The 21,572-nt window shown below is 43.5% G+C and overlaps 2 protein-coding genes across 2 annotated transcripts; both read left to right on the forward strand.

The window, feature by feature from the left end:
• Positions 1-2,903: 2,903 nt before the first annotated feature.
• On the forward strand, positions 2,904-6,087 carry LOC130884936 (granzyme C-like). The gene is made up of 5 exons (XM_057786265.1): positions 2,904-3,050; positions 4,105-4,255; positions 4,695-4,830; positions 4,993-5,253; positions 5,870-6,087. Exons 1-5 carry the CDS (start codon positions 2,996-2,998, stop codon positions 6,011-6,013), a joined length of 747 nt encoding a protein of 248 aa, XP_057642248.1. The 5' UTR covers positions 2,904-2,995; the 3' UTR covers positions 6,014-6,087.
• An 8,413-nt stretch (positions 6,088-14,500) lies between these two features.
• On the forward strand, positions 14,501-17,386 carry LOC130884899 (granzyme F-like). Its single transcript, XM_057786195.1, has 5 exons — positions 14,501-14,558; positions 15,587-15,737; positions 16,169-16,304; positions 16,510-16,770; positions 17,163-17,386. Exons 1-5 carry the CDS (start codon positions 14,504-14,506, stop codon positions 17,304-17,306), a joined length of 747 nt encoding a protein of 248 aa, XP_057642178.1. The 5' UTR covers positions 14,501-14,503; the 3' UTR covers positions 17,307-17,386.
• The last annotated feature ends 4,186 nt before the right edge of the window (positions 17,387-21,572 follow it).

The raw sequence follows: 21,572 nt of genomic DNA on the forward strand, positions 1-21,572 counted from the left end.
AAAAACAGAAAACAGATACCAAGATTTCCAGAAATAATATCACTATTTGGTATTATCACAAGTTTTGGTATTATCACAAGTTCATTTTCATCAGCCTACAAAATTTCTGCCAAAGTTCCCTGCTGAATTTCAATTGGAAATGCCTAAATCTGCAATCATTCTTTCAACCTAAAAATATGTTCAATCATGTTTGTTCTCTGCATTCATGGGCCTCTTATAGGACCTTCTCTGAAACAAGAGCTCACCCTTCACAGTCACACTGGATTCACGCCATGAGCTTTTCATAGCACCTACATTTGTGAGTCACAGATATTGGGAATTGATGAGGTAGGCCTGGGGAGATGACTCAGAAGTCTTAATGGTAGCGACTGCTCTTGCAGAGGACCCAAGTTCAGTTCTGAGCACCCGTGTTGAATGTCTCATAACACTTGTAACTTAGGCTCCTCTGGCCTCAAGGGCTTGTGTACTCACATGCACATGCCCCAACCGGAACACAGACACATACACATAATCCATAGTTAAAATCCTTGATGTAGATATCCTCTAGACATGATGAGGAAACTACACCTGTGAAATTTCAGCAATATGACTGTTAAAATAAGATATGGACAATGTCAACAACAGAAGATCTTCCAAAGTGGTTGAGGAAATACCAGGGGGCCCCATCCCAAGATGAAAAGCAACAAACTATAAAGTGCTGAGAGAGGGAGAAATAATCTTCCCCAAAGATGAGCCCCTCTAATGGTTATCCAATCCTAAGTGGGCAGACCTAAACTAAATATGAATTCAAGCAATAACAAACTGACTCTGTATGCTGGATTTATATTTTCATCACCGTGTATGTTGAGAGAGGGAGAGAGAGAGAGACAATTAAAGAATAATAGACCTTGAATCTAAAAGGAATGGAGCAACCTGAAAGAGTTAGAAGGATAATGGCTGATGGCATGCTTATGTTTTAATATTTCAATAATTCCAAATGGTAAGCACACGAAAAGTAAAATTAGAATCAAAATAACTCACCCCATCAGGAATTCACTGAGATTGTAGCTATGTCCATCAAGTCAGTTGTATTTAACCAGTCCATTTGTTTTTCCAAAGCAATGTCAAATGGCCACAAAATTTGTGTTGTCCTCATTCACTATTTTTGTTTGTTTGCTCTTTTTTTTTCTATCCTGAAACAGGGTTTCTATGTGTGGCCTTGTGCATCCTGGAACTCACTATGTGGAGCAGGTTGGCCTTGAACTCACAGAGATGTGTCTGCCCCTTCTGCCGAGTGCTGGCATTAAAGGGTTTGCCAACACTGCTCTCCTTTTTCTAGGATGAAATCACCCTAAAGTAAATACTACTACTTAGCTGTGTTCACTTTAGTTATTCGATATCACTAAATTTGAGCGTCCTCCATAGTTTTAAAAGATTCCCTCTACGTGGGTATCATATAATTAAGATTATTCTATTTTGTAAGGATTTTATTGCATACCTGTATGTGCAGATAATGTATCATTTATACATGGTTTCTTTTCAGGGAGGAATTATCAATTTTTATTATACCTTGTAGAGTAATGTGTATCCCAAAACAGTTGTCCCTTCATTGTGGTCGAAAACTGACACAGAGTTCCAACCCATGGACTGGATGATTAATTTAGATCCAATTAATATCCGGATTGCAGTTCACAACTAGAACAAGAGAGCATTTATGTACACCAAGTACGAAAGGAGAAAATTAAAAAATCTCTGAAAAAGCTGTGGAGATAAAACAGAACCCAGGGTGCTCTGGGGTTGTTCTGGATGTGTGTGCTTAAACACACATACACACGCACACTCACGCATGCACACACTCACGCATGCAGGCACGCACACACATGGACATGCACATATGAGAACAACACACACACACAGACATACAGACACACACACAGACATACAGACACACAGACACACACACACATACACACACCTCGGTTCTCAGGGCAAGGCCAGCCTGTCCCTACTCCCAGAGCTGATCTCACACAGCTCTTCCCATCACATGCCCTAAGCTCAGATCCTCAGCTCACTCCAGTTGTTATCAGCCTCTTCAAGAGCTGGATCCCTGTCTGTCTCACTGCTGGATCTAGTCCACTAAACAACAACTCAGAACTAATCAAGGGTTTTGTTTATCTATTAAAGATCTAAATCAGCACTCTAAGAAATCAGCTGAAGTCCTCAGCAGGGAAGCCTGTGCTGATCTGATCTTACTGAGCTCTTGAGAGATGAATGCCAATACAAAGTAAACAGGTAACCAACACGTTTTTGTGATTTGTTAGTGTACTTAATTATACAAGACAGTAGACACGATCATTGGTCACTAGCTTTCACTTGCTTTAGGAATTTCTCTGTGACACCCTAGCAGTTTAGGAGAGTCAGAGTGTGTGAAGATTAATTCATTAGACCATTCCAACAGTTGGTTCCTCAGTATGATGAGAAGTCTCAGAGGTTAATGAGAAGACGTACTGAAACTCTGCCTCGCCAAATAGGACACTGCACCAGCTTTTAATAAGTACTGTATAACTGTGTTTGTTTATAAGTAGTGCTACAGCTGTTTTGTGGTAAATTGGGTGTAGCCAATATTTTTTCTAAAAAAAGAAAAGGGAGAAAGAATAAACCAAAGAAATAATAAAAAAAAACTTCTGACCACAGTGGAAAAAAAATGTAAGAGGTATCAAAAGCCACACTTTTGTCTCAGTGAAGGCACAGTGGACTTCCTGGGGTCTCAGACCCTCTTCAACCACAACCTTAACACTCTCTTTTCCTGGTCTTTAGCCAGGATTAGCTCATAGGATATCATGTGGTGACAGTGACAATCTTACCCAAATCAGGAAACTGCCTTAGCTAATAAAGCCAATCAGAGCAGAGGTGCACAGGTTTAAAAGGCCTGTGAGGTCACTGAGCGCTCACCTCCTTCATCCTTCAAGGGCTGTGTCTACTCTGCCCTCCTCCAACCTGAGAGCCTTCCTGGGTGATGGCAGCAGTCCTGATTCTCCTGACCTTTCTTCTGCCGCTTGGAGCTGGTGCAGGTGAGTGAACACCCCTGTCCAAGAGAGATTCCATCTCATAATACCTCTGTGGAGTCTCTGCCCAGCTCTAGTCAGGAACTTCCTGCACTGAACCAGGAGCTTCCTGAACCTCAGGTCCCAGACCAACCCAGACCTGGGAGCCTGTCACTGGCTAGATCCTCAACAGGGTCTGAAGAAGGGCAGTGTCCTCAGAGGACACGGTGGGCACTAGCTTCTCCCTGCTCTTCGTGTCCCATAGAGAGTGGATCATCCCCCAAAAGAGATGAAGCAGAGAATGCAAAGTTACTAAATGTACACCAATAACTCTACCTGAGCCCAGACTCAGGGCAGCTTTTATGACCAGTCAGCAATGACATAAGACCACCAGCTGAAGAATATTAGCAGTATTTATTAATCTCCACCCTCAGGCTGCTAAATCTAGAGGCCCAGGGTGACAAGATGCCTGTGCTGTACACTCCATTACCTTTGCCATCTAGTTTTGCTTGGCCCTCCACTTCTTTCTGCAGGTTCCCACCTACTGCCATTATACCAGCTGAATCCTACAATATCCTCTAGGCTCTGATTCCCTTGAGCTCTGAGCCACCATCCCTCCACCTAAGTAAAAATCATTCTTCCATGCAGCTAATTCATCTACTGAGAACCTAGGATATGATGAGCACCAGAACAGGAGAACTTTAGAAAATCCCTCTTTAAAGACCTTGGGGTAAAAGGTGACAAAATTAGCAGAAATCAAGACAGGAAAGGCATCAGGAGACCCATTACCTGAGAAAGACTAATATGAGCCACTCAGGATGCCCTTGGTCTCTAGCATCATGAAGAAAGAAGTTTGTCCCTCCATGTATTTGTAAAGCAGGGGCTGCAGGACAAGTCCTACCCACCCCTTCTCAGACAGGGCACTGAGGCTTCAGCCTCAGCAAAGATCAATCTATGTGCAAGGAATTCTGTCCACAACAGTCTTGGGGAAGTGTAGATCTCACGGTTCACCTCTCCCTAGATCTTCCCTCCTACCTCATCTGCTGCTCCCAGACACCCCATATTCTGCCTTTTCTTTCAGAGGAGATCATCGGGGGCTACGAGGTCAAGCCCCACTCCCGCCCCTACATGGCATTTATTAAATATGTGAATGATGATGGCAAAAATTATAGATGCGGAGGCTTCCTGGTAAAAGACAACTTCGTGCTGACAGCTGCTCACTGCATGGGAAGGTGAGGAGAAGGAGATATGCTTCCCCAGGTCTAGTTTCCATCTCCTACTCCTGGATGCTTCTCTGAGAGCTCACTGCATGGCAGGGCTTTGACAGTGGAAGTCTGTTATCAGGGAAAATTTGAGGTCAAAGGGTGAGAGTTCAGAGGCAGCTGCACAGTTGAGTTGAAAGCAAATACACTGGTCAGATTACAGCAGTGGCTGAGGTTGAAAGTACACATTAACAGTCAATGCAAACTTTGGAGTATTGCCTGGAAACAAGAGCAAGTTCCCAGGAGTCTAGTGTTCTTGTAAAGGAAGAGCAGTGGTTCACACCCTGAGGCCCTTCTGTCTCCTCAGTCCTCTCAGCTAGAGCCCCACCCTGCCCACCCAGCCTCTTATAGCTCCTGCCCTGTGTCCCCTCTCACTCCACATCTCCCATCTGCACTCTGCTCTCTGCAGCTCAATGAGAGTCACTCTAGGAGCCCACAACATCAGCATCCAGGAGGAGACCCAGCAGATCATCCCTGTGGCTAAAGCCTTCCCACACCCATACTACAATTTTAAGGATGACTCCAGTGACATCATGCTCTTAAAGGTGAGAACTGGGAGCACAGCTCTCTGTGCTCTGCTTGCTGCAGGGATTGCCCCTCTCCTCCTCCTCTCATTCTGTTCTTTTTTTCCTGACATCCTGGCTTTCATTGGGTCCCAGGAACCAGTCTCTTGACAGAGCTGCTCTCTCATCCTTCTTTCCCCACAGCTGGAGAGGAGGGCAAAGAGGACTGAAGCTGTGAGGACTCTCAGGCTGCCCAGGAGTAATGTCCACGTGAAGCCAGGGGACGTGTGCTATGTGGCTGGTTGGGGAATGGTGTCTCCGAGTGGTAAACTCCCAGATACATTGCAAGCAGTAGAGCTGACAGTCCAGAAGGATGAGGAGTGTGAGTTCCGCTTTCATCGTCGTTACAACAAAGCTACTGCGATCTGTGTGGGGGACCCAAAGATCAATCGAGCTACCTTTAACGTAAGTTGGATTGTCCTCTCTGGGCTCCATGGGAGGAGAAAAGCAATCTGGAACCTAGGGACCAAAATCAAGGGACTCTTTTCCCCATTGGCCATTATCTTATTTCCTGGAACAGCAGTCACAGTAACTAACTAGGCTCTCAGAGCTGACAGGGAGCCTTGGTGAAGGCAGCAAGCATAAAGCAGGATTTGCACAGTCCTCCTGACTCCCCGTCCCAGGCTTTAGTAAGCAGAGCTCCTTCTGTGTGTCATCATCATAAGCAGGGGTCTCCTCAGAGCAGGCACCCATATTTGTCAATGGTCTGATCCTCCATGCTCACATCAGGCTCACTCACCTGCCCCCATGTTTTTAAACAATAGGCTGGAGCTGAGGGTCTGACACACCTTCATAGGGAGTAGATCATCACAGTGGAGAAAGGACAGAGGCCAGGCTCCGGCGGGAGGTGAAGCCCTAATTCTGTCCACAGTCAGAATGGGAACCCCAACGACCCCAGGCCTGCCCTCCATTTCTCTCAACACACAATTCATACACCTTGGAGAGGAGCCCTGATGTGAGAGGGAGGCGGGGACTAGGCTGAACAATAGCTCAGTCCTCTCTGACCCTTCTCCATTCACAGGGGGACTCTGGAGGGCCTCTCGTGTGTAAAAACAGAGCTGCAGGCATTGTGTCCTTGGCCTGTAAGGATGGTTCAGCACCAGGAACCTACACTAGAGTGTCAAGTTTCCTATCCTGGATACAGAAAATGATAAAACATAGCTAACTACAGAGCAAACCAGACCCCTCCCTGACTCACCACCTTCCCTACAGCTGAGTCCAGGACTCTCCTAGGACAGAAGCCACCAAATCAATAAACGCCACTTTTCAGCATTGAAAGACTGGCTTCCTGCTCATTCACAGGGACCAACTCTTTCCTTAGCAAACCAAAGTCCTACTTTTCTTCTCTGCTCACTCCAACACCATACACGTCCTCGACCCAAATGTCAGGCATGGCCATTGCACACCGTGTTTGTACCAGTCTCACTTTGCTGTGCCCGCCCTCTGACAGGCCCAAAGTTGAGCATGGGTGTCTCTTTTCATGGGGCTCAGCATGTACATTTGTCCTCCCCTCCTCTGTGTCATATGGAAGAAAGGAGAGGAAAAGCTCCATTGGTCCTGGAGATATGAAGACAGAGCTGAGGTCACTGTAGATGGTCTTCCCGGGCAGGGTATCTCTGTCCTATAGCTTCATCCTTAAAGTGACAGCAATTTCAGAAAGGTCTGTTTTACATCTAGAATTCATTTTGGTATCAACTTCTGAAAACAGGGCCAAGTTTCCTCCAGCCTCTTAGCTCCACCCCCATCTTTTTTATGCCTGCTTTTATGAGTTATCAGCGTCTATGCTATAAAGTCCAAGATAATCTGAACACGTCCCTACCTCTTATCCCCCTACCTAGGACACCCAGATCCACACGTGATCCCATTCATTAGATCTCAGAGCTGTGGTGTCAGCCTAAATCATGGCCTGGCAGGGAGGGGGCTCACAAATATCCAGGCCAGAAGTGTCATCATAGAGGTTCCATGCAGGCCAGGGCTCTCAATGTCTGTCCAACACCTTTTATCTTACCTCCCACATGCTCAGATCTAGGGAAGCTGTTCATAGTCAGCTCACTCAAATCCCAACCTCCCCATGTGCTCAGCATCCATAGCATCAGGGTCTCTCAGCAGCATGAGCTCCTCTGAGCTTGTTCATCTCAATCATTGCCAGCTAGGCTATGGTGCCCTGCGTGTCATTTGGTCGATGTCAGTCTTCGACATACCCAAGGCAAAAGAACGAAAATCTCTACTTTTCCATCAGTCAACACTGAAGTGTATGAGGTTTACAAATGGCCTTAGGCAGTTTGTTTCTAGGGGAAATTGTTCAGAAAATCGGCATTCCACCCCACCAGGAATTGGCAGTAAATAGAAAATAACCCAACTAAGACTGCCTCTTTGTATTTATTTGAAAGGTAGCAGATAACAGAATCACTATGCAGATTTAAATCCTATGAGATGCACATATACAGAAACATAATTCAGAAACAGAACTAAATATGAATCAGGAGGCTGTGAAATAAAGAGAAATGAAAAAAGGTGTGGAGATGTTCCTGTGATGTTTCAACATTCTTGGTTACTGCTGCATCCATAATTCCTAAGTCTACCTGGGCTTCTCATTGTTAGGAAGTTCTTGGCATGAAACTGTAGCAAGAATGTGTGGCTCTTTCTTAAATAAAAGTCTCCCTATGTTGGATTCACATTGTTTTTTTTTTAAAAAAAAAAAAACCCAAGCTTCTAGGCATGAATGCTCTTGCCTTAATCCAGCACTGGGGAGGCAGATGTCTGACTCCAAGGCTATAAGAGAGAGACTCTGTCTCAAACAAACAAATAAGAATTCTTGGCATAGGTTTTTGATCCTACTGCACGTACTGGCTTTGTGGGAGCCTAGGCAGTTTGGATGCTCACCTTACAAGACTGGGATGGAAGTGGGTGGTCCTTGGACTTCCCACAGGGCAGGGAACCCTGATTGCTCTTAGGGCTGACGAGGGAGGGGGACTTTGTTGGGGGAGGGGGAGGGAAATGGGAGGTGGTGGTGGGGAGGAGGCAGAAATCTTTAATAAATAAATAAATTAATTAAAAAAAACTGCTCACATCAGCTGTGTAGCTTAATAAGCAACACAGCTGAGGTCACAATGTAAATAATTTGAAATATTTTAGTAAATTACTCATACTACAATTATTTTCCATTAAAACTTTGAAATACTTCTGAAAAAAAAAGAATTCTTAAATTAACTTAAATAATCATAATATTCAAAGATCCCTGGCTCAGGGTCCTGTCCTGATTGGTAGATACTACTTAATGCCTCCTTATCTCAATCAGACAGAGCGTCGTCACACTGTTCTGGGAGATGGAATAAAATCTCCATTTGTATCAGGTAGCTTTCAAAGACAAGCTTTTATTTAGGAAGACATGTAGGTGGCACACATCTTCTGACAGAGAACAGGAAAATAAATCCTGCCCAGGAGACAGACTAAGGACCCAGCTCCGTTGGAGACAACAAATACAAAGAAGAGGACACAATCAAAGAAAATTGCATATTAAATATCATGGTCACATGCATATTCAGCTTAGATGTCCTATTTACATTGAGGAGAAGGTTCTATGGCTTAAAATAATGTTGAAAACCATTATTGTTTATACTTTAGAGAGGAGATAAAATAGTTTTCTACCAAAAGGTAGTAACTAACCCGACAAACAGCATCAAAGATATCGGGATGGAGGCTGAATTGAGCCCAGGATTCCTTGAGCAAATGACCTCAATGATATCTAATCTGTGGTCAGTAACTTTATGATTTTCAACACAAAAGATGAGCCCATGCTTAGACTCCCTCTGGAGAGAAATTCCTGGGCTCCTCCCACTACTGCATGGTGAAGGTGTCAAAGCCACAATGCTTTGTTTCCTTGAGCCCACATTAGAGTGGATTCAGGGGCTGTAAATGTCATAAATACAAACTGCTTCAGATTCCTCTAGTCTGTGGATGTGTCTCCCAGTCCTCACCATTTGCAGAGAGTTTATTCAGCTCCCCTAACATCTATATGATATTCTACACCTGGGAGAGGAAATGCTTCAATTCATCAAGACCCAACTTCTCTGCTCCCCCTGGACATTGCAATCCAGCAAGCCAGAGAGCATAAGACTCCCCTGAAGGACCCAGAACAGACACGAGAACAGTGGTCTTCTCAATTGTGCTGGGGAAGATATACCGTTATACCTACATTGTTCTGTCCAATGTCATACTTCTGCAAGCACCATTCCTGTGGACTTAGAGAATATAGAGTTTCTGTTTCATATTTGTGTCCCATACCACCTTCCTTTGGTGGTTTTTAGAGACTATGTCCCTCTTAGGCTCATGTATTTGAGCACCTGGTTCCCAGCTGATGCGGTTGCTCAGGGATATTAGAGAATATGGCCTTGGTGTAGTAATTCCATTGCTGTGGCCGGCTTTGACGCACACCAGTTCTCTCTCCCTCTACTACAGTTCTGTGTGTGTGTGTGTATGTGTGTGGGTGGGTGGGTGGGCACATGCGTGTGTTGATGTGTGTGTAACTGTATTGTATTGTTCTTGAGAATGTTGTTCTAATGCTGTGCAATAAGCATATTTGTTCTTCATGTTGCTAAACATGCATGACTGCAGTGTGATGCTGCTAGCCAATGTTTTTTCTTCCAAGTGAAGACAGTCAAACTGGCAGCATTATATGTTCATGGAGACGTAGCAAACCAAACAGAGGTTATCAGTGATATTTTAATCTACCTTGCCAAATGGATTTTTAACGGTATTTGGAAAACAAGTAAGAATTCCTTTTTGGTATTAGGACTAAGATGGAAAACAGTATAGGATCCTGACATCTTCCTCTGTACTCATACAGACACGGGACACATACTCTAACATACATGTTTACACACAAGCACAACACATTTAAAGAGACAGTCACACCTGTTCTAGTTATGTTCTTTATTCTATTTAAAACACTGTCCCAAAGTACTTGGCCAAGAAAAGGTTGATTTGGCTCCCATGTCCCACCTGCACTTTATCACTGATGGAAGTCAGGGCAGGCAGGCTTTCAAGCAGGTGCAGAGGCAGGAACCTCAGAGGAAAGCTGCCTGCTGGTTCAGCTTGCTTTCTTACACAACCCAGGACCTCATGCCCGTGGATGGCACTACCCACAGTAGGCTAGTCCCAGTTCAAGCCATTAGCAACCGAAAAGTACCCCACAAACATGCCCACAGTCAATCTAATGGACACAATCCTCAATTGAGGGCTCCTCTTCCGGTGTTTCTAGTTTATGTCGAGTTGACAGAAAGTACCCAGCACAGCTGGTTAGATAGGCTCTGTGGTAAAAAGCTAGACATGTGGTTATGTGGTTATATTTAAAATAATAAAACAAAACAAATTATGCAAACCATTTTGTATTAGTGACTCCATTGAGAGGTGTACAAATAGTGTTCCAATTCTGATATGCCCTAAGGAGTGCGGAATATTTATTAATAAACTCATTGGGTTTCACCAGACTACAACCAAGAGAACAGAACACACTGAGAAAAAAATTCTACCAAAGAACTTTGGAGACCACAAGTACTGACGTTAAATCTTATTCTTTGGGGATGGATTGCAGTGCTGATGCTAAGAACAGCCCAACCTGATATTCTGGTTCCAGGTAGCAATAAGGGAGCTAACGTCATTGAAGAAATAATGCCATTGAAAGACACTAATAAATACCTTTTTGTATGGGGCAGTGGAAAATATATCGAAGTTGTTTGCTTTGTCCATAATCAACCTAACTTGTACAGCTGCTGCTGCTGCCCAGTGATGCTAGTTTAAAGAGACAGACCCAGCCTGACAGTGGTGGAGAAAACTTTAATCCCAGCACTGGGGAGCAGAGGCAGCTGGGTCTCCGAGATAAAGCCCAACCTTGTCTGCATAGAAATTTCCACAACAGCCAGGGATACACAGAGAAACCCTGTCTCAAAAATAAGTAAAGGAATGAACAAATCAAATAAATTAAAAATGTAAATCAAAGGAAAATAAGAGGAACTTGTAAAATAACAGAAGACTGTGCAATTACCACACGATAATCATGATTAATGATGTGTCCTTGCAGATGTCATCAAGAAAATTTATGAATAAAGAAGAAGGTCTCAGTGGGAATCATGCGGGATGAGAGGGGATGAATTTGAGCAAAAATGACTAAAAACATTGGATACATATATAAAATTGTCAAAGAAGACAAGCTAAGTTCTAAAAGGAAATTTAATGCTAAATCATTATAAACTGGGTAATCTTTCCAGTACTGAGTTTCATAAGGGACAAGGGATTTAATCATCTCCAATGCCAGGAATTCCTGAAAAGTGTTCATGGTAACTATGATGAAATCATTTACATTTTAGAAGTAAGGTGGCCATTCTGTGGACATTACCAAAACATTATTAGGTTACTTACAATGTTGTAAACAGTATTTATGCCAGAATTTGGGAATGAAAACTCAATATCAGATTGACCTTTTAGTGGATTTGACTGTTTATTTCATCTTTAATGGAAAAACCAACATCTCAATACCATGTTTTATACCTAAGTGCTCCAGGAGAAGGTGGTATTATGGTAAGCTCAATTTAAGGCAATTAATTGCATTTCAATCCAGTTCAATACCGGTTTGTAAACAGTGACCTTGCTATTACATTTGACAGGAAATCTGAAAACAGATATCAAGATTTCCAGAAATAATATCACTATTTGGTATAACTGCAAGGTCATTTTTATCAGCATATATATTATCTGCCAAAGTTCCCTGCTGAGTTTCAATTAAAAATGCCTATATCTGCAATCCTGCCTTCAACCTAAAAATATCTTCAATCATGTTCGTTCTCGACATTTATGGGTCTCTTACAGGACCTTCTCTACATTCATGAGCCTCTTACAGCACCTTTTCTGAAACAAGAGTTCACCCTCACAGTCACACTGGATTCACACCATCAGCTTTTCATAGCACCTACACTTGTGAGTCACAGGTCTCAGGAATTGAGCATGCAGGCCTGGAGAGATGGCTCAGACATATTAATGGTAGAGACTGCTCTTGCAGAGGACCCTAGTTCAGTTCTGAGCACCCATGTTGAATGTCTCGTAACACTTGTAACCTCAGCTCCCCTGGGCTCCAAGGGCGTGTGTGCTCACATGCACATGCCCCCACGGAACACAGACACATACATATAATCCATAGATAAATCCTCGATGTAGATATCCTCTAGACATGATGAGGGAACTACACCTGTGAAATTTAAGCAATATGACTGCTTAAATAAGATCTGAACAATGACAACACCAGTAGACCTTCCAAAGTGGTTGGGGAAATACCAGGGGGCCCCATCTCAAGATGAAGAGCAACAAACTATAAAGTGCCAAGAAAGGGAGAAATAGTCTTCCTCTAAGATGAGCCCCTAATGGTTATCCAATCCCAAGTGGTCAGACCTAAAATAAATACAAATTCAAGCAATAATAAACTGACTCTGTAAGCTGGATTTATATTTTCATCACTGTGAATGTTGAGAGAGAAAAAGAGAGAGAATGGTAATTAAAGAATAAGAGGCCTTGAATCTGAATGGGATAGAGCAACCTGAAAGGAGTTAGAAGGATAATGGCTGATGGCATGCTTATATTTTAATTTTTCAATAATTCCAAATGGTAACAGTAAAATTATGACCAAAATATCTCACCCTACCTCAGGAATTCACTGAGATTTGAGCTCTGTCCAGCAAGTCAGTTGTATTTAACAAGTCTATTTGCTTTTCCAAAGCAATGTCAAATGGCCCATAAAGTTTGTGTTGTCCTCATTCACTATTTTTGTTTGTTTGTGCTTTCTTTTTTTTTTCTATCCTGAAACAGGATTTCTATGTGTGGCCTTGTGCATCCTGGAACTCACTATGTGGACCAGGTTGGCCTTGAACTCACAGAGCTATGTCTGCCTCTGCCTGCCGAGTGCTGGAATTAAAGGGTTTGCCAACACTGCTCTCCTTATTTTTAGGAAGAAATCACACTAAAATAAATACTACTACTTAGCTGTGTTCACTTTAGTTATTCGATATCACTAAATTGGAGCCCATTCCATGGTTAAAAAAATTCCCTTAACATGGATACCATATAATTAAGATTATTATATTTTGTAAGGATTTTATTGCATACCTGTATGTGCAGATAATGTATCGTTTATACATGGTTTCTTTTCAGTGATGACTTAGCAATTTTTGTTATAACATACACACACACACACACACGCACACATATATATATAAAATATAGTATAGTAATGTGTATCCCCAAACAGCTGTCCCTTATTGTGGCCCAAAAATAACACAGAGTTTCAAACCCTGGACTGAATGATTAATTTACATCCAATTAATATCTGGAGTGCAGTTAACAGCTGGGACACGAAAGCCTCTATGGATACAAATATGAAAAAGGAAATTCAAAAATCTCTGAAAAACATAAAGTTGTGGAGATAAACAGGACCCAGCGTGCTCTGGGATTGTTCTGGATGTGCATGCTTAAACACACGCACACACACACACACACACACACATACACATAGACAGGCAGACAGACAGACACACACATATTCATGCACACACGCACATGCACATATGAACACTACACACGCACACACACACACACCTCTGTTCTTAGGGAAAGGCCAGCCTGTCTCAACTCCCAGAGCTGATCTCACACAGCTCTCCCCATCACATGCCCTAGGCTCAGATCCTCAGCTCACTCCAGTCGTTATCAGCCTCTTCAAGAGCTGGATCCCTGTCTGTCTCACTCCTGGATCTAGTCCACTAAACAACCACTCAAGACTAATCAAGGATCTTGTTTATCTATTAAAGATCCAAAGCAACACTGTAGGAAATTCACTGAAGTCCTCAGCAGAGAAGTCAATGCAGATCTAATCCTACTGAGCTCTTGAGAGATGAATGCCAATACAAAGTAAACAGGTAACCAATACATTCTATTGTGATTTGTTAGTATAGTTAATTATACAAGACAGTAGACACGATCATTGGTCACTAGGCTTCACTTGCTTTCTCTGTGACACCCTAGCAGTTTAGGAGAGTCAGAATGAGTGAAGATTAATTCATCAGACTATTCCAACAGATGGTTCCTCAGTATGATGAGAAGTCTCAGAGGTTAATACTGAAACTCTGCCTTGCCAAATATGGTGCAGTATCAGCTTTTAATAAGTACTTTATAACTGTGTCTGTGTATAAATAATGCTATAGCAGTTTTGTGGTAAATTGGGGGTCAGCATTATTTTTTTAAAAAAGAAAAGGGAGAAAGAAAAAACCAAAAAAATTTAAAAATGATCTTACCAGAATGGAAAAAAATGTAAGAGGTAAGAAAAGCCACACTTTTGTCTCAGACAGAGTAGACTTCCTGGGGTCTCAGGCCCTCCTCAACCACAACCTTAACACTCTCTTTTCCTGGTCTTTAGCCAGGATTGGCTCATAGGATGTCAATGTGGTTACTGTGTCAGTTTTACCCAAACCAGGAAACTGCCTTAGCTACTAAAGCCAATCAGAGCAGAGGTGCACAGGTTTAAAATGCCTGTGAGGTCACTGAGCGCTCACCTCCTTCATCTTTCAAGGGCTGTGTCCACTCTGTCCTCCTCCAACTCGAGCAGCCTCCTAAGAAGATGGCAGCAGTCCTGATTCTCCTGACCTTTCTTCTGCCGCTTGGAGCTGGTGCAGGTGAGTGAACCTCCGGTTCCAGAGGTGCCATCCCATAATACCTCTGTGGAGTCTCTGCCCGCTCTAGTCAGGAACTTCCTGCAGTGAACCAGGAGCTTCCTCAATCTCAGGTCCCAGACCAACCCAGACCTGAAGCCTGTCACCGTCTAGATCGTCAACAAGGACTGAAGAAGGGCGGTGTCCCCAGAGGACACGGTGGGCACTAGCTTCTCCCTGCTCTTCGTGTCGCCTGGGGAGTGGATCAACCCCAAAGAGTAGTAGCAGAGAACGTAAGCTTACTAAACAATACATCATTGACCTTACCTGAACCCAGACCAAGGGCAGGTTTAATCATCAGCCAGCAATGATGTAAGGCAACCAGCTGATGAATATTAGCATTATTTATTAATCTCCACCCTCAGGCTGCTAAATCTAGAGGTCCAGGTTGACAATATGCCTGTACATTGCTCTATTTGCAGTCTTGTCTTGGTTGGCCCGTCCGTTTCTTTCTGCAGTCACCAACTATTCTCTTTAGGCCAGTGGAATCCTACAGTATCCCCTAGGCTATGATTCCAATGAGCTCTGAGCCACCATCCCTCCTGCTAAGTAAAAATCATTCTTCCACACAGCTAATTCTTTTACTGAGAACCTAGGATATGATGGGCACCAGAACAGGAGAACTTTAGAAAATCCCTCTCCAAAGAGCATGGAATAAAAGGTGACAAATTGGCAGAAATCAAGACAGGAGAGGCGTACGGCGACCCATTTACTGAGAAAGACTAACATGAGCCACTCAGCATCCCTTTGGTCTCTAGCATCATGAAGAAAGAAGTTTGTCCCTCCATGTATTTGTAAAGTAGGGGCTGGAGGACAAGTCCTACCCACCCCTTCTCAGAACAGGGCATTGAGGCTTCAGACTCAGCAAAGATCATTCTATGTACAAGGAATTCTGTCCACAACAATCTTGGGGAACTGTAGATCTCACTGTTCACCTCTCCCTCCCTCATCTGCTGCTCCCAGACACCTCATATTCTAGCCTTTTCTTTCAGAGGAGATCATCGGGGGCCATGAGGTCAAGCCCCACTCCCGCCCCTACATGGCCTTTATTGCATCTTTTCATGATGATGGGAAAAGGCATTGCTGTGGAGGCTTCCTGGTAAAAGACAACTTTGTGCTGACAGCTGCTCACTGCATGGGAAGGTAAGGAGATGGAGCTAGGCCATGCTTTCTGAGACCCCAACAGGAGTTTCCATCCTCTACTTGTGGATGCTTCTGTGAGAGCTCACTAGAGGGCAGGGCTGTGAAAATGGAAGGATGACAACAGGGAAACTTTGAGGTCAAACTGTGAGAGCCCAGAGGCAGCAGCACTGTTGAGTTGAAAGCAGCTACATTGGTCAGACTACAGCAGTGTCCAACGTTGAAAGTACACATTAAGAGTCAATGCAAATGTGTAATGTTTTCTAGAAACCAGAGGAAGTCTTCTGGAACCACTGTCCTCACAAAACAAAGAGCCTGAGCCCATTCTGTCTCCTCAAGTCCCCTCAGCTAGAGCCCCACCCTGTCTGCCCAGCCTCTTACAGCTCCTGCCCTGTGTCCTCTCTCACTGCACATCTCCCATTTGCACTCTGCAGCTCAATGAACGTCACTCTTGGAGCCCACGATATCAGCATCCCGGAGGAGACCCAGCAGATCATCCCTGTGGCAGAAGCCATCCCTCACCCAGCCTATAATCCTCAGGATAACTCCAATGACATCATGCTCTTAAAGGTTAGACTTGCCACCCAATTCACACACCTCTTCCCATACCCTACTCAACCACCACTCCTGGTGCCTGTGTTCTGTTTGCTGCAGGGCTTGCCCCTCCCATTTTGCTCTCATCTTGTTCCCTCCCTCTCTCCTACTCTTTCTTTCAAAGGGTTCCAGGCCAGCAGGTTCCTGGCTGAGCTCTTGTCTCCTGCTTCTTCTCCCACAGCTGGAAAGGAAGGCCAAGAGGACCAAAGCTGTGAGGCCCCTCCCCCTGCCCAGGGCCAATGCCCAGGTGAAGGTTGGGAATGTATGCTACCTGACTGGCTGGGGGAGGAAGTCCTTTCATGACACCAAAGGAACTACCATCCTACAAGAGGCTGTATTGATCATCCAGGATGACCAGAAATGCAAAAAACTCTTCTGCCGCTATTCCAAAACCATGCAGATTTGTGCTGGAGACCCGAAGAAAGTAGAGGCTGCTTTCAAGGTTTGTTTAAGCATTTGACAGACAAAATGCAGGGAGAGAGGAACCTAGGAGAGGGCTATTTATGATAATGGCCAAACCCTCAAGCATCAGCTCATAAAAGGGACATCCCAAAAGCAGGTTTGCGTCCCTCTGTGGGTTAGCAAGAGAGAAAGATGGGGAAACATCCGCCATCCCAAAGCAACATAAATTGTTTCTGAGTGTCCCTGAGGACTTCGGGGGAAACCTTGGATTGAGCTAGAAGGAAGAGGGGGGCCTCCCTCCATGGAGCTGTGGTACTGAGGGAGTTTAAAAATCTGTCCTGGCCCTGACCTAACAGCTAACCTTTCCAGGAGGAGGTAAGGAGGGCAGAGCGAGGGGAAGGATGCTCAGTTCTTCCTTGGCCTGTCCAACAGGGCGACTCTGGGGGACCCCTCGTGTGTAACAACAGAGCTTATGGAGTTTTATCCTATGGAAAGAACCAGACCATCTCTTCAGGTATCTTCACTAAGGTTGTGTCCTTCCTGCCATGGATCAAAAGAAGCATGAAGCCCCTTTAACAGGTGGTTGAAACCAGCTGTGCCTGACTAGCTTGTCCAGATACAGGCGAGACCCACATGGAGTGGGTAGCAAGGCTGAAAACTCATAATAAATTGATCTGCACAATGAATACAACTGAAGTCCTGTACTATTTGAGCCACTCGTGTGCACTTCAATGGTCCGGGTTGCAGTCTCGTGTCAGTTCTGGGCTTTTCTTCCTCCTTCTTCCCCAGACCCTCCCCTAACTGAAACTTCAGGCTAGATAATTCCCACATATTTATCACTCACACATACATGGTGGTGGTTAGGGGGTTGTTGGTTTGTTTTTAATTTTTGACATAGGAAGTCTAGGCTGGCCTGGAGTTTGTTTTGTGGATAAGCCTGACCTTAAACTCACCAAGGTCTACCTGTCTCTGCTTCCCCACAGCTGGGATTAAAGATTTGTGCCATGACATCCAACCATACACCTATTTTACTACCCAGCTGTCCAAGGTTGACTTTCTTACATCACAAACAAGAGTCTATAGCACCCTTAGTCTCCAGAAATGAATCTCCAGAGGCCTAGAAAATCCCTAACATCTCTTGGTCACCTTCATTAAGCCCCAACATTTGCTAGTGAATCAACAAAGCAGTGGGGTGAAGGGAGATTTGACTCTGGGAATTCCAAAGGCCAGGGGTCATGCTACTGGATAAGTTTCCTGTTCTAAGACCTCCCACCTCTGGAGGGACCTCAGTTCTGTGCTTTTATTTTTTGCTTTGGATTTGTTTGTTGAGAGGGAGAGAGAGAGAGAGAGAGAGAGAGAGAGAGAGAGAGAGAGAGAGAGAGAGAAGTGTAGTGGGTAGGGAAATGGGGAAGACTTGGGGAAAATTGAGAGAGGGGAAAGAATATGAAAATATGAAAAAAGGGGAAAATATGGCAGGAAAATTAAAGGAATTAGCAATGATACAATAAACTTTTATAATGAAAATATAAATGAATTTATTATTAAGAATAATAACAGGAAGCATATGAAAACTGCTCTTCCTCCTTTCTTCCACCAAGCCCTGGAAATGAAATTTCAACCGTTGAGATGTGGACAATGGTAAAAGGGTATTGGGAGGAAGCTGCTGGGAGCTTCCTGTTCCTGTGTGGAGATGAACTAGTTTCCAGCCTAGTCTAGTCTCTGCCTAGAATCTTATGGAACAAAGACCACAAACATGGTGTCTATGAATGAAGCTGCTTCTGCTGTTAATCCTCCTGCTCTTCCTTCACCTCCTCCCCTCCACCTCCTCCCCTTCTCCTCCTCCCTTCCACCTCCTCCCCTCCTTGTCCTCCTCCTCTTTGTCCTCCTCCTTCTTGTCCTCCTTGTCCTCCTCCTCCTCCCCTCCTCCTCCTTGACCTCCTCCTCCTCCTCCCCTCCTCGTCCTCCTCCTCCTCCCCTCCTCGTCCTCGTCCTCCTCCCCTCCTCCTTGTCCTCCTCCTCTTTGTCCTCCTCCTCTTTGTCCTCTTCTTCTTCTTCTTCTTCTTCTTCTTCTTCTTCTTCTTCTTCTTCTTCTTCTTCTTCTTCTTCTTCTTCTTCTTCTTCTTCTTCTTCCTCTTCCTCTCTCCTCCTCCTCCTCCTCCTCCTCCTCCTCCTCCTCCTCCTCCTCCTCCTCCTCCTCCTCCTTCTTCTTCTTCTTCTTCTTCTTCTTCTTCTTCTTCTTCTTCTTCTTCTTCTTCTTCTTCTTCATACAGCAGTTATCCTATGCTTAACAGTGAAGACAGTACACTATTCTAGGGTTTTAAGGCCAGTTACTGCTCTATTTGCAATCTGTATGCATGTGTTTGACATTGTCACACCTTTTTCTGAAAATATTGACTTCTGTTTCTTGTCTTCAGTCCAAATTAATATTTAAATCGTATTTATCACTATAACATAAATAAATGTATTGTTGGACGTTTTCTAATGACTTTTGGAACTTTACTGCTATATTAGCTTAGTATGTTAGCTTATACAGGAGATGAACTTTAGCTTTTCTCTCCCTCTCTCCCTCCTTCTCTCCCTCTCTCGCTCCTCCCCCCTCTCCTTTTCTCTTTGTTTCTCTTTCTCTCTTCCTTCTACTGATAATAGATTTTTCCTTCCCATAATATAACTTGACTATAGTTTCACTTTTTTCTACTCCTTCTCCCCCTTTCACTCCTGTATAGATCCATTCCCTTTCTGTCTCTTGTTATAACATAAACAGGCATCTAAGGGATTATAATATAAGATAAATAAAAAATAATGCATCAGAATTGAACAATACAAATGGAAAGAAAAGAGTCCAAGGGAAGGTACAAGAATCAGAGACCCACTTATTAGGACACTCAGGAATCTGCTGCAGGAGGATGTGATGATGATTGAGCAAGGCATTGATTCATGAGCATAACAGAATGTCATTAGGAGTCATTTTATTGCTACCTTTTACTTTTGTGTTTGTTGAGAACAGTAGTATTTGGTTTCACCCCAGGTCCCTGAGCTATCTGGTCTCAGGTTCTAGGCCATCCAAGTAGTGTCATGTGTGGTTTTCAACTCGGGGAGAGGGCCTTAAGTCAGATCAGATTATTTGTTGGTTATTCCGACAAGCTTCGTGCCACCATAGAGACAGGAGAAACAGCACTGTAGATAAAGGGTTTGTGGTTGGGTTGGTGTTTATGCTTGGTAGCGTGCAGAGTACCTTACTGTACTAAGGATTCTAGAATTTAGGGGCGAAGGCTCTATGTCTGCACCAGCTTGACTTCTTCATATTCAGTGAGTTGAGTAGGGGCCTTGCTGTCAGTTTGTGGAGAGCAATCTATAGTCATAGCAACAGCCTGGGTTGTTTGGGGATTCCTATGGAAACCGTTAGCTAACAACTCAGTTAGATACAACCCAGCCCTGACGCCGGAAGCTTCATTTAGGGACAAGAGATGTCCAGTTAGGGATCTGTCTCCCCATTTGAGGAATCTGCCTGACTCCATTTTGAAGGCAGGAGCCATTATGCTGTATTGTTTAAAATGTTTCCATTTACTGTAAGAGCTGAGTTACTGTTTTTAAGGCTGTTTCCTGGAGCCTGACCTGTCCCAGTCCATGACCTTGACTTGTTTTTGAGAACACCCTAACCCTCCCTGATATTCCATAATCAGAAGGTGACTACATTGTGTTTTTTGATTTTTTTGAGAATTTTGAGAATTTTGAGAGTTTTCTGTCCTTCTTAATTGCTCTTTTGTATCTCTTCTGGAATCCTGCTTTGCAACTACTCATGATTTTACTCCTTAAAAGGGGCCCAAGAAATGGACTGTTCTCTTTAACCTGATTTAGGAGACACTTACTAGCCAGTTCTTGGGTACACCCCAACAAAAATCAAGCTTGCTTCAAATTTAACTCAAAATTGTGGTAGTGGTCTTATTCTTGCCTGGTGGGATTAACACTATTTGGTGATTTCATTTAGATCAATTTCATATATGTATATATTTTAGGAATCTTCTATTGTATTAGGTTTCCACACTACCCCTCAAATGGTCCTTAATTTTAACTGTCTCTCCCCATATTTCCTCCCTGGTCCTACTCTCTCTCCCCACTTGATACTCTTTTTTCAGCCCCCTCATTCATCCATAACTATCTATTCTATTTTCTCTTTCTAACAATATCTATCTGTATCCCACCCCATCCTGTACTCTATACCTAACCTCTGTGTTTCTACAGTAGTAACTTGGCTATCATTGACTTAAGAGCTAATATACACATGTAAATTAGCACATATCATGTTTACCTTTCTGTGTCTGGGTTACCTCACTCAGGATGATTTTTTTTCTAGTTCCACCCATTTACCTGAGAATTTCATTATTTTTAACATCTCAGTAATACTCCCTTATGCAAATGTACCAGCTTTCTTTATTCTTTATTCTGTTGAAGGACATCAAGGTTGTTTCCAGTTTCTGGACATCATGAATAAAGCAGCAACAAACACAGCTGAGTCAGTATCACTGTGGTAGGGTGGAGCATTCTTTGAGAATATGCTCAAGAATGATATAGCTGGATCTTGAGGGTAATCAATTCCCACCTTCCTGAGGAACCATCATACTGATGTTTATAGTGGCTGTAAAAGTTTGCACTCCCACAAGCAATAGACAAGTGTTCCCCTAAATCCACATCCTCAATAACATGAGGGGTTATAAGCCTGCTTAAACTGATTGTCTGATCTTGATTTAGCTTTAGTAAGTAATATGTATCTAAAAAATTTTTTATTTCTTTAAATTTCCAATGTTGTGGAGTACAGGTTTGTGAAGTATGACCTAATGATTTTCT

Source organism: Chionomys nivalis, chromosome 12 (genome assembly GCF_950005125.1).
Source record: "Chionomys nivalis chromosome 12, mChiNiv1.1, whole genome shotgun sequence".
Taxonomy (NCBI): domain Eukaryota; kingdom Metazoa; phylum Chordata; class Mammalia; order Rodentia; family Cricetidae; genus Chionomys; species Chionomys nivalis.